Source organism: Lates calcarifer, linkage group LG8, assembly GCF_001640805.2.
Source record: "Lates calcarifer isolate ASB-BC8 linkage group LG8, TLL_Latcal_v3, whole genome shotgun sequence".
NCBI classification, from domain to species: domain Eukaryota; kingdom Metazoa; phylum Chordata; class Actinopteri; family Centropomidae; genus Lates; species Lates calcarifer.
The window spans coordinates 12,619,585-12,633,552 of record NC_066840.1 but is presented as its reverse complement, the minus strand read 5'-3'; the positions used below and the strand labels follow the sequence as shown (position 1 = coordinate 12,633,552).

At 43.0% G+C, this 13,968-nt stretch overlaps 1 protein-coding gene across 1 annotated transcript; it reads right to left on the bottom strand.

Annotated features, from left to right (window-relative positions):
- Positions 1-71: 71 nt before the first annotated feature.
- On the bottom strand, positions 72-8,306 carry wfs1b (Wolfram syndrome 1b (wolframin)). Its single transcript, XM_018679912.2, has 10 exons — positions 8,127-8,306; positions 6,436-6,792; positions 4,769-4,845; positions 4,436-4,580; positions 4,171-4,344; positions 3,900-3,980; positions 3,632-3,792; positions 3,080-3,316; positions 2,830-2,948; positions 72-2,595 (listed from the first exon to the last, which is right to left on the bottom strand). Exons 2-10 carry the CDS (start codon positions 6,788-6,790, stop codon positions 1,050-1,052), a joined length of 2,895 nt encoding a protein of 964 aa, XP_018535428.1. The 5' UTR covers positions 6,791-6,792; positions 8,127-8,306; the 3' UTR covers positions 72-1,049.
- Positions 8,307-13,968: the final 5,662 nt, after the last annotated feature.

Here is a 13,968-nt window from a genome sequence, read left to right as displayed (position 1 = left end):
TCAGACCTTAAAAGTTTGTGTATAAAATGAAGTGATGCAGTTAATGTTAAACAAAAACAGCAACAAGCAAATGTTTTCAACATATTTATGGGTCACAGTATAGAAAACAGTAGTGACATCCTATTTTAAAACACGTCATCACTCAGCGCTGCAATGCTCGACACATTAAATCCCTGCACAGCAGAGATGGAGACAAACAGTAAGATACATGAGAACAGAGAGGGCAGAGGTAAACATGGATAACTGCTCTGTAAGACGCAGGTGAACTTTTTAAAGGTAAAAGCTTAAAGACACAGTTTACCCTGTTCACTAAAAAATATTACTGAACTGAGACTATGTGTTATAAGGCACTTTTCCAATAACAACCACTTCCAAATTACACACTGAACATGTGCACTACTGTACACTTTCAAAAGGTGATTTGCAGGCCACAGACACAAGAAAGTGAGTGCACAGTTCAATAAATTCACTGTAAAATGTAAATACTGACAATCAATTTGGCCACAAAATATGTCATGATATTGACCAACATACATAAAACTGGCTGCAGCAGATGTAGTGTTTGTGTAGCAAACAAAGAAAGTTAAAATTACTTCATTTGTAGGCTCACTGTGGTGAACACAGGGCAGCTGATATGGGATGAAATGTATATAGGAAATGAAAAACTGACTCCAGCTGAGGAGGTTTGGATCGTGGTTTTCTAACATTAGTGTTGGGCAGTAAATTACATAAAAAGCTCATGAGTTTGTGCTTCTCCCCTTTGTAAATTTCATTGTCATTATATTATGTACTCTCACACATTTTGGCTCAAAAGCTATAAGAATGCAAACACACTCGCTCAGTGCAGATACCGTAAATGTTTGAGTATCTGCTCCTCTCCAACTCTAACAAACACAACTCAAACATATTGCAGTTAGATTCTGTTAAAACCAGAGGTACACAGTCATTAATGTTCTTCCACTGGAGATAGTATTACGCACATATTATCACACATCTTAGCATCAATTTTACATTTCTCCCAGAGTTGTGTCTGTCAGATCTCTTTCCCTCTACCCCCCATCCTGTGTCACAGTCTCTATTTCAGTCTCTGTGTCTGAGTGTGGCTCTAGCTGAGCGGTCAGGAACGGGTTGAAGAAGAAGTCAAACCCAAACTGCAGGGCACTCTGAGCCGTGCGCCTCCAGTCATGTTCGATCTTATACTGCCTGCGGCTGGGCACGCTGGTGCCGCCGCATGACAAGCAGTGAATGGCTTTTAGTTCAAACACAGGCCATTTGGAGCCTAAACGTCCCTCTAGTATGGTGCTAAACTCCACCAGGCTTCCCGTGTTTAAGTGCAACAGCACAGACTTGAACTCATTGCTGGCTCGCAGAACTATGTCCTTGGTCGCGTCTTCGTCTTCCACGATCGTCCCGTCTTTGGTCTTTCTCTCCAGCGGCATGCCCATTGTGACTTCAAATTTGTACCTATCGAAACGTTTGATGTGGCATTCGTGCTTGGCTAGTTTTTTGAGTTTACAGAGGGGGTCCTCAGGAGGAGGAGCCGGAGCGGGCAGAGGCTGGGGCTCGGCTGTGGCGTTTTTGGCCTCACACAAAGGATACGGCTCACCGTACAGGCACCGCATCCAGTTCCCCACAAACACAGGCAGCAGGTTGATGACTGACTGCGGCCCATTCTCGATGTCGGTCACGCGGACGTATTTGAAGCGTCCGGTCCAGGTGACGCGATGCCCTTCGAGGTGAGAGCACAGAATCTGAGTTTGAGCCATGTTGGACTCTTTCCATGCCAGAGGACCACAGAGGTTGCTGTACTCGGGCCACGTCAGGGTGGAGTTGTACACCTTCATGCCCTCAGACCTGTAGACGTACATCCAGCAGAAGAGCACCACCGCGCTGAGCCACACCAGGATGAGCTTGACGATGCTGCTCCGCGACAGAGACCGGAAAACAGCGATGGGGTTGAGGCTGAAGCGTGTCCAAAGCCTCAGCACGACTGGCACGAAGCAAACCGTCAGCGTGACCACCATCTTGGTCAGCTCCAGGGCGAGGAACCACTGCAGCAGCTGGATGATGAGCATCGCGGCCAGGCCCAGCGATAGTATAGGAAGAGCAAACAGGAAGAGGAAGTAGCCCACACAGGTGCGGATGAGGCCGATTGCTGAGGCGTTATTGAGGAACACCAAGCAGAGCTCACACCAGGTGAAGCAGACCAGGTAGGGCACCAGGCACAGGTAGGTGCCCTTGAAACCTCTCAGCTGGGCCATACGGAACAAGAGATAGAAAAGATGCCCATAAAGCAGACAGGGCACCCCCAGGTTTAACACCACAATGTCTCCTAGAGGCACAGTGACGAACGTCAGTCCAAAGACCCTCAGGAACCAGAGGGAGTCTGGCAGGAGGTGAGTGAGAGAACAGGCACCGGAGAGGACCTCTGTGACCAGGGCTTTACGAGCAAAGAGCTGAGCGGAGGCGTGGAGGCTGAGGAAGGCGGTGACGGTAAAGAAGAGAGCGATGGCAGCCAGCTCAGAGCAGGGGATCCAGGATTTATCGGCAACAGGGAAGGAGAAAACCACAAAGACCACAGACAGCAGGAAGTACCTGGGGACACACAGAGACGAGTCATAATCATTCTGCTGCATGAGCACTTCACATCATAAAAGACTGCATGATTGTATCTGCAGGACAGTGTTAAACTGAAATGTTGCAGTCAAACCAGTAAAACCTGAACATAACTAAACTTTACAAAAGTCAAGTGAACAATTAAAAGTGGTAAACTGAGCAAAGGAATGAATATGTTTACATATGGATGAAGGTAAACAGAGATGAACATACAGATAGGGCTCTAAGTGTGTCCATCCGAAGTTGGTCTCAGCCTGCTCCAGATCGAGACCGGGTTCAAAGTGAGCCAGCAGGTCTGTCAGTGCCCGGAAGTTTTCCCATGCTTTTGAATTCTGCAGAAAGAGATGTGTATTGGTTTCACTTCTGGCTAAATAAAAAACCATACATTTATACTGCTGCAAAAATGCCATATTGCTTTCAACTCGATCCAAAATGTAAATATTCAACAGCGGTGGTCACGGACCTGAAATACCCGCAGCGTGCAGATGACCATGGAGAAGAACGAGAGGTAGAAAACCAGCAGAGGGATGAGGAAGATGAAGAACTCGATAGTGAGGTTGGAGATGATGAAGAAGAAGATGAGCGCGTTGACGTGGTGGGTGGGGATCAGGGCGCTGAGCCACTGCATGCCGGCCCGAGACGCCCAGTCGATGAGGTGCTCCTTGATCTCCAGCAGAGCGTACAGGGGGAACTTCAGCAGCTGGAGGGGGGGGTGGGAGGAGGGGCCACAATGAGGTCAGAGTCAAGACCTGTTATCATTGCATGTAACTGAATACTGATACTAAACTTAACCCGTAGAAAACAAAGCAAAGGAAGATAAACGGGAGAAATGCAGGTACAAGATGGGAAAGAAAGAGTCACCACAGGGTATCAGACAAAACATAGCAGATAAATAATGTGTACAATGCACGGGGTTCAGTAAACGCACCAAACTTAATCAAACCCTGTGTGAAATGAAAGATAAATCTCCTCAGTATGCACAGCTACATCCTTGCAGAGTCTGAAAGCTTCCCACCTTCTGGTGCAGGGGCAGCTCATCCGGATTCTTCACTACTACATCGTCATCGTCGTCATCATCGTCGCCTCCTGCGGCGGCCATGATCGGTGAGGGCGCAATACCCTGAGCGTACTTCTTAGTCATCTCGACAAAATCATCAAGGCCGACATGGGAAGTGGCTACACAGAACACACACTGTGTTTGTTAACTCACAAACAAATCTTATCTTATTGTAGCTACAATAGTTACGATACTTGTATAAATTAATATAGGAGACAACACACACCCTCGCAGGTGACCATTGTTTCCAGGACTCTCCTCTGTTTCTTGGCAGAGCTGTTAAGGGGACCAGGGGAGACTGGTTTCCCTGCAGGTGGAGAAAAGATGGAAAGAGAAAAAGAAAAACATCCGTTTAATGCAACTTATCTGTACTTCTTCGTCTCTTCCAAATCATTTGTAGTCCATGAGAATACTAAGATTTCACCTCTGTATCAGCTGTTTACTGTAATTTAAATAAGACAGTAAACTGTATGATGTCAGTGTATTTGCTCTCATACCTGGCTCTGTGTGGACGTGTTCAACGTTCTCCAGCATCTCAGAAATGGCCACCGACTTCTTCCTCTCTGGATTCAACTTCCAGTACATGAGCAGAGCCGCTTTCCTGACTCCCCTCTCGAAACGCGTCTCTGTGCACAACCTCTTCACCTCCTCAAAGTTCTCCAAAGTGATGCCTGAAAAAACAAAAGAAGAAAAAAAAAACATTCCCAGGCAGCCATTATAACATCAAGCCAATGACTGTTATATTGCGGGACAGTTTGGTACCTTTCCTGGAGGCTAAGCACTGCTGCAGCAGTTTGACGGCGTCCTTGCGGCCTTGTTTAGCAGCCTGGACCAGCCAAGTGACCGCTGTGCAGTTGTTCAGCTCCTCATCCCTTTCTTCTGCCAGGGCCAGGAAATAACGTCCCATCTGGTCACACATACACACACACAGACTTTTAGACTTGCAAGACAAGCACAGCTGTGACTTAGTGACCTGCCCTTCCCATCAATACGTCTCTGTAAAATAACATTTGTCATTACTTGGCTGATCTGTTCTGTACCCACCATACGGCCATTAAAGTCGACAGTATCTGCAGCGTGTTCACTGACACTGACCTTGGTTTGTGCTTTAGCATCTCCTGACTTTGCTCTCTCCTCCAGATCTTCAAAACTGACCTCCTCCTCTGGCTCCTCTGAGGGAAACAGAAAACCATAAAATCACTATGTAAATGACGATCACTGTGAATAACTGTGTACTGCTGAATGTAAGTATTTCTACTGTGAAGGGGGATTATGAAAAAGCCAAACTTTTACAGCAACTGGACTCTAGTCTGTGCAAGAACTTCTTTCTTCTTAAAACATGTCCACACCCACCCAGACACACACACACTACTCTGGATTACCCTGATTTACAGAGCCTAAAACTTTTGACCAAGCCATTTCCAATTAAAACCAAATAACTGACAAGCCAAAAAAATTGGGAGGAAATACTTAAGATACTTGAGTCTTTTATTTTTTTATTTTTTTTCTTGCCAGCTTAAACAGCTTTAAAAATGGGCAGTGATTTCAACTACGCAACAAAATGGGTTTTCTTCATGCTGACCATTTCAAAAATAAAATCTCCTTTTTAATTATTCTTAGTTTTAAAAAGCTCTGCACACATGGACCAGATAAACATTAACAGGGACATGGAAACAGGCCAGTTTGATGTGACAGTCAGTGACATGAGTGATCCCAGAGCGTGAGCATGAGTCAGATCCTTCCAGAAACAGCCTCTGTCCTGATAAGACTGTCCCACTGAACCCTGCCACTTTAATTATCTATCTTCTTTTAACTGATGACTTCTGCCACTCTCAAATCCCAGTGCCTCGCTAGAGCTGAAGGAGTCACGTGGAAAAGTGAGGTGCCACCTCTGTTGTGTTTAAAACAAATGACAAATCTTCCCAGAGAGATGGAAGGTGGCAACAAATGTGGAAACGCGTTCTGAGATTCAAAACGCTGACAGGCTGTAAGTGATACTAGCGAGGGAGGCGTTGGTCGGTCTATGTCTGCCCGTTACAGGAAGCAAAGAAGAAATGTGATGACACCCGGCATCTTCCACCAGATGTCCGTCCATGTTCATGGTACGCCGTTCAGATTCTGACCCACCACCTGTGCCTTAAAATAACTGTTTGTTCAGCACAGTCAACAGCAGCTGCTAGCTTCCCTGATGTAACTCACGCTTACAAAGTGATGCAATCCGTCTTCCATTTTTACTTTCACTAACTACATTATAATTATCTCTTCAGTTCTGGACAACTGAACGCATGGTGCACTGTGTTTGTTTTTCAGGGGGACAGGATTAGGTCTAATGGAAAAACTGGGGTGTAAATAAGATGACCGAGGTGTTAGATTTCACACTTTCCAGTTGATACTCCAAATTAACACATCTAGACATCACCGCAAAGTTATGCAGCAAACTAAAACTTGATATCCCCCAGCAGAACTGAGAGAGCTTCTACTATGTGAACTTTAAATGGCGGATTTGGTCGGTGGAAACTAAACAGAGCTGAAATGGTCGATGAAAAGACAGGGCTGAGGCAGGTTTTTTTCACATTATGTCAGCAAAATGGGAGGGGCTGCTTTACATGTTGTTGTAAATGTCTAGAGTTGTCATGGAGACACTACAGCACACACAGTGGACTGGGAGTGTTGGCTGCACTGATTGTTGAGGAACAGGGAAGTGAAACAGTGTAGTGAAGATTTAGTTCTGAAGAGATCAGAGGTCAGAGTTTGACTGTTACCTGGCTCAGGTGTGGGAGGAGGAGGCGGAGGATTCCCTGTAGAGGCTGCGTTGAGCTGAGATCTGCCCGGCTGAGAGAGGCTCCTGATGGGCTGGCGGAGGGGTGAGGTGGGCGGCGTGGACAGGGAGGACGAGCGGGTAGAAAGACCTGGAGACGTCCGAGGGGAGGCGGTGAAGGGAGAAGGTGAGGGTGTGGCCGGAGGTGTAGGCATGGTGAGTTTAGGCTTTGGCCGGTCTGAGGTCGATGCGGTTGTGGTAGCAGATGGACTGGGTGAGGAGAGGCCAGCCCTGAGGGTGGTGGGAGACGAGGAGATGGGTTTTGGGGCGGATGCGTTGCCAGTCAGTGATGGGTCCATGGCTGAAAATGGCATCAGACAACCAGTCGGTAAAAAAAACAAGAAAACTCCAGAGTTTAATCACAGTCAGAGAAACGACTGAGAGTATCTGAAAACAGTCGTGACAGCATGTTTATAACAGCAGAGCAGACAGCAGCACGTGTTCAAGGCAAAACAGATGACAGGCGGAGGGATGGAGGAAGAGAGAAGTGACAGTGTCTGTGTTGACACCAGTGGTGATGTAACAGCTGCTGTGAAAGGACACTTTTTCTTTTCGAAAACACCTCCACTCACTCAGCTGAGACTACACACACACACATCACTGAATCTCCCCCTGAATCCTCACTGTAAACTATAGGTGAAATAATTTTGATAAATCAAAGCATTATGATACTTTTTGTGATAATATTGCATTAATACATCAATGTAAAGTAGTAATGTAACAACTGCATATAAAAAATAATTCCTTTATTTTCTATAAGTTTTTTGTCTAAGTAGCTGACAGTCCAATTTGCTGCAAAAATGAAAGATGGTAGAAAGACTGCCCTTATTGACTCTGTATGTTTGGGGTCACAGTTGTACAACAGAATCAACATGGGACTGATCAGATGACACTCTGACCTTACTGCTTAATGAACAAGAGTAATAATACTAAAAATAATTAACTATATTTATACAGCACCCTCCAAAACGTGCCTGCTTCACCTTTAGCATTTAGTGCCAACACGTGTGGCTCTCAAACCCACCAAGACCCGGCAGATTTTCATTCTACTAACCCTGCAACAACTGATAGCTGATTAAAGAAATAGGCTGGAGCAGTGTATGAGCCTGCACACTTATCTGCCTCCATGACACACAGCTGAATACTGACGTGAGCTGACTAAAACAGTCCAATTCCTTTTTCCTTAAGGCTAAACACCCCTATAGAAACTCCATGTTGTGTTTAGGTTTAGTTTGGCTCAGCCTGTGCCAGACCTTTTGCTTTCTGTGAAAGCAAACCCGTCCTGTTGTCTTCAGTCTATTTTAGACTTTATTTATTGAGTGAGCCCCGGACAGCTATATTGAGAAGGTGACATCCTTGAAGTGCTCTGACTGGAAACGCGATGGGTCCTGTTGCAGTTTAGGGAACCCCCTTTGACCAGCAAGAAGAGGCTCCATTAACACGGCTTTAACTGATGAAGTTGACATGTAAATAATCCAAATACTGGTCCTTCATACACATTTTTCACAACTACAATATAATGTATATACAGTGCTACAGTAGTAATGTAAGCGACATATAACAGGCAGTGGTAAATGTAGCAGCCGGCTAGAATAACTTGTAGTTTTGCTGCTAATGCTAATGTTGTCAGCTCACCTTTACCACGAACACATCGGGTTTTTTTTAAATCCACCGAGTGAAAAGGTTTCGAGATCTATCTCAGTTTCTTTGTTATTCGGTGTCCCAAGTCATTCTTCCCTTTCGCTTTTGTGGGATCTGCCTGCGCACTGTTGTCCCTGTGCGGTCAAACTCCAAACACACACAGTGTACAGGAAAGTCTGTCAGCTGCTCCAATAGACGACCACGCCCACTTCGTATTATGCATGTTGTGATTGGACAAAACAGTGCGGTGGACTCGCTAAACGCGATTTGATTGGCTGCAGTGTCCGGAAGCAGAAGTAATTTCTCTCAGTCATGAGCAATCAACCGTCGAAAGCCTTCCCGCTACAGGTAAGTGGAGGAATCTTTAATGTCAAGGAAAGGAATCACTGTTTTTAACACCCGTTGAAATGAGCTAAATTCACAAATGTTTTTTTTTATAGTTGAATTTGAGGCTACTCTATACGCCTGCTCTGTTTTTACCAATCATTATTCGATATCTTTTTTCCGTTTGCAACAACGATATATTAGTTTTCCACCAGGAGATGGCAGTACACGACATGTTGTTTTTATTTACGTGTTATTTAATGTCTTTGTTTCTACAGTATTCTGGTCACTGAATTGGAGTAAAAGGCAGTACATTTTTTATTTTAGTTCTTTTAAGAATGAAACATTTTCATAAAAAGTGTTGCTGTAAGCTTGTATCTGATAGCAGATGTCACTTTCCCTTTCGTTAGTTATTGTGAGTTATGTCAGTTTATGTTACTGCTTTGGCAAAAAATGAGTCATATACACAAATGTATGCTTTGAGTTGTATCACTGGACTTTATTTGTGATTTGAACAGAGACCTCTTAAACTTGTGGGTGAATATATACACTGTTATTGTTGCCTTTCAGTTTTTATGCCATGTCTGTTAAAATGCTGCTGTCAGTGCTGCAAATACAATTTTCATTATCAGTTATCTGCTGATTATTTTCTTGATTAATTGATTAGTTTTGTGCATAAAATGTCATAAAATAGTGAGAAATGCCTGTAATAATTTCCATCAGCCTAATGAAACATTTTGAATGTCTGAGGTATACACAAGCATGTTAATTCTATTGTTATCCACAGTAGATTTATGGGAAAACTTATGTAAACGTTTTGATTCAAAAGGAAAAAATCAGCTTTTGCTGAAGTGGCAAAAATCTTAGGTTGAGGGACAGATTTTGGTCCACAGGCCACTATTTGCCTACCACTGCAGTACATTATATTTTAAAGTCACACTGGCTGTGGGAATGTTGTTTAGAAATTTAAGAACAGCATAAGGTGCTTACAGTGAACTATGCAGTCGGATTTACTTTACGATTCAGTGTTTGTCCAGCAACTAAGTTTCATCACATGATCCAAACTCAACATCACAGTCAGAGAGCACAGGCAAATGCATTCAGTGTTATTTACTCTGCAAAATAAACTGGTTGAAGATTGAAATTTGCAAAAGCCTGCCTCCAAATCTGTGGTCTGAGTGTAATATTTTCCACAAGTTTTATTCACTGACTCACTTGTTGATTAAGCCCAAACATAAGTTACTGAGGGTTTGTAACTTTGCTCAGACGTGCAGCTCTTTGCTGTCGCACTGCCTGCCATCAGGAGCACTGGGAAACAGACAAGGAAAGGAAAACATTAAAGTTCAGGGGAAGGGGACCCACGCAAAAAAAGGAAAGAGAGCAGACAACAAAAGGACTTGAAAAGAGAAAGACTCAGGGGAATGAGTGAAATTAAAGTTTGAGTCTGGAAATGAGCGCAGATACCACATTGTGGGAAAAGAGGAAAATGGGGCCAGTAATTGCTTAACTGCTGCTGCGTTGAAGCAGTTATGTAAATGCCTCCCGATTAGTAGATTATCGCAATCCAGTTGAGAGGATAAGCCGGACCCGTATACTGGTTTTGGTCTTTCACATGCACACCTTCAATCTTTATTAGGCAATCTTGTCTTTTGAATGGATTTAGACACATGTGCACTCACCAGCGCAATTCTAATCTAAATTAAGCAAGGCAGCTCAAGATAGATATTTGTAATAATGAGCTTGTTATGAGTCCAAATCTTTTGATTATGCAAATCCCCTTGCAGATTTGTTGGGGCTACAGTGCCCCTGACTGAGACGGTCACAGTCATCACTTGCAGGCTTTTACCATGTGGTCATTACTTAGCTTTAGCTGATTGAAAATTGAAACAAGCTGGTCAGTCTGTTTGTCGTCTCTCTCTGTATACCCCCTCCTGGAAGTAATGACTCAAGACTGAAGTGATGGAGACTCCCCGTCATCTTTTCTAATTTCTTATCTGGCAAGCCCTCTCCCTCAGTTGCAGTGATTAAAACAGAACAGAGACCAGTGGTCCAACATTCACTCAGCCCCACTCTTTTTCTCCTCTCAGTGTCTAGGTAACAGGTCCCTGTATATACAGCACAGACCTCACCCACGGCATCGCCAGTGACTCTCACAGGAAGAGAAACCTAAGGAGGAGGAGAGGAGGTATGGTTAGTAGCCATAGCAACCAGAAGGGTTATGTGAGAACGGACATTGACTGCAGCGAAGATGAGTATTTCCATCACAAATTCGTCCAATAGCTGTTCTGACCTTTGAAGTTTCTCTCTGCAGGGAAATGGGCTGTAATGCTGAATGGATTGTGGCCAGCTGACACTTCGTAGCAGTAGCTTGTATTCACACACTATATGTACTCTATAAATATTCTACCATCTTTATGTTAGATATGTTACGATGCTAACATAAGAACAGAGGACACGCTGTGATACAATCAGTTACAGGAAATTCCCTCATTTCTCAGACAGGAAGTTTATCCAACTCTTGTAAATTTGGTGCCACTGACTGATCATCCTGAAGCATTTTTAATTTAAATCTGCTATTATGAACTCCTGTTGTGCTTAAATCACTGGCGCTTCCTACACATTTTCCAAGTGGGGGAAAACTCAGCTCCTTCCTGTGGGTTATGTCCCTTCTTCAGCTGCCAGCCCTCTTTGTATTGATCTGCTGCTATTTTGAGGCCTGTGTGGAAAAGAGGCAGAGAAAAAAGAAAAATTAACTTATACAACAAGGAGAGTAAGAATTGTTGAATACAGACAAGACTAGTCACAACTGTTTATGTCTGGACTTACATTAGTTTTGATTTAATTGTGTTTTGTCTGACTGTTAATATTAAATCAAATCATAAGTTCTTTTTGCAAATTTTAAATTATACAATACATTGTTTATTTACATTTTCAGCCTCTGGCACTAATGCTAATACAACTCTATAACTGTCATAGCTCTTCTAGTTGAGTCATACTACTTGTGCCATGGCTACGTTAAACAACTTGTGTTATGATTCTGGGTGGGGGCAGTAAAAGTGCATTTGTAGAGTGAGGCATTGGACATTAAATTCAACAGAATTTCCATTAAACTCCTCATAGTTTAGTGATGAAGTCAGAAACAGAGGCAGATTTATGTCACTGTGTCTGAAAGGCTTTAACAAGTCAAAGCAGCTTCAAAGGCCAGTTTCTACAGTTACACACAAGTTTGTCCTCTTGTTACAGTATGTTCATGTTATGAATGAAGGTTTGGGGTTTTTAGACATGGAACATCAGGCTCAGATTTTTTAGTGACTAACAGTGGTGAGTCATTCCTGGGAAGCCTAATTACCTTCATATGAGAGTAGTTACGTCACCACGAGCGCTCCAGACCGCGGGACTTGGGTTTACATTGTGGAAAAATAGGTCAGTTTGGTGGCTGGATTCAAAAATTGCCTGAAAGGTGTTTGATGTTTGACTCCGTGTCCCTTTGTGTGTGTTTATGTGTGAGTGTGTTTCCATTAAATCTTCTATAAGCAGCAGGTTAGCTAGATACATTCCTCATTTGATTCCCTGGTCCCTTCTGAATACCAAAGGCCGTCTCTAAAGGCTATAATAAGTTTAATCTGCCGGCAGTCATGAATATGTTAAGCTTATTATTGGCAGCTCTCATGGATATGCTGAAAACATAAGATGATTATGTTAAGTTAATAAAAACAGTGGCTCCTCACATTACTGTGTTCCTCACAGCTGGGCAAGAGAAATGGAAATAGGCTGACAGACTAGATCTGCCATTATCATCGCTAATGAGTGAGATAGTTTGTTTTTTCCTATAAAGAAATCTGTAAATAAGATGCTTGTATAACAAGCCAAGTCAGTTGACCTTCTCTTTAACATATAACACAGACTCAGGATGCTTTTCACTTATAGCTACCATCACTTTAACACTAATCATCACCAGTATTATCACCTGGATCTAATGACACCTTGAGTTGTTCCTTAATCTGAGGATGAGATATCACAAGGCCAAATCACAAGGTTATTGTGATGTCAAATGGAAAGTTTCCTTTATTGTCTGAGAATCTCCTGATCTCCTGTTGTTCTCTCAGAGGGAGCATGGTACAAAAACAGACTAAAAAAATACCAAGCTGCCTAAAACAATAAAAAAAACAAAAAAACCTCAGGCAAAACAATTAACAGAAACACTCATTACCGCTCCCTGACACACATTCGCTCTCTGAGTCAATTCTTCAGCAAAACAAAACAGGACGCAAATCCCTCCCTCTCCTCACCTCTCTCTGCCTGCAACCACAATGTTTTTTCACTTTATCGCTCCATCTGGGTGTCTGTTTGCTGGCCTCAGCAGGAACCTGAATGGAGAGCAGCCTAATACTCCAAACTCACCCACTTTGCTTGTCTGCTTTACCCCACACAAAAATATCCCATGCATATAAATAGCACCACCAGGACTCTAGTTCTGGATGAGCGAGCGACCACTGCAGGAGAGGACACAATATAGACAACTGAGACTCATCCCTGACTGTGTGCTCCGCTTCCTATGGCATGCAGTGCCCTGCAGCAATAGGCTGCATATGCTGTAGTGATGAGCGTGGTGTGGCCTGTGAGTGGCAGGCAGGCACAATGTGGTGTGGGGAGGCAGAGACAGGCAGCTGTGCGTAAGTAATGCATCCTCGAGAATCTGGGTCACACTGGTCTCACACCACTTTCATATTGTCAGATTATTTCACCTACTTTTATGATTTGACGAGTCATTTTGTCCCAGATAAATATACTGAATTTAGAGGCCTGCGGTACCTGTAATTGGAGCTTCTCCAGTTACAGTGCATCACTGTCATAGATGAAGATACACACAGAGGAAAATGATGATGATGATCATGGTAGTTAACCTTTCACAACCTTTACTTATTAAGAACAGCTTTATAATGATGCCAGGCAAGAGGCAGAGTGGCTCTCGCATCATTGTCATCGTCATCATCATCTAATAAGTGTAGAATATTAGGTACAAAACAAGTGCACGATACGATTTACAGGAGTGCTGTGTGTATTCAAAATTATGGTATAAAGTAATTCATAAAATAAAATATAATAGTAGTCTGTAAAATAAATGAATGAAATAATATTATGATATATCAACATTTATTAGCTGCATTAATGACATTAGGGCAACTAATAAATATTTTGAATTCTCTCTCTACAGTGTAACATTATGTTACATTAATACCTACTTAATGACAAATGAGGCATATGATGTTATTTACTAGCCACAGCATGCTGAAATAATAATAAGTCACGTTATTGCATTAGAAAAACTTGCAGATAAAAAGGAGAGGCATAAGAGGATGTTACTCACAGCTTTAGCCTTTTAAAGATATAATTTGTTTCACTGGCAACATGGCTATATGTAAATCTATACATTTTCTTATTTAACCAGGAAATGTGTTTGTTTACAAACAGTTGTGGTTGCCAGTCTTCTTTGCCTCTTGTTGATTGAGTT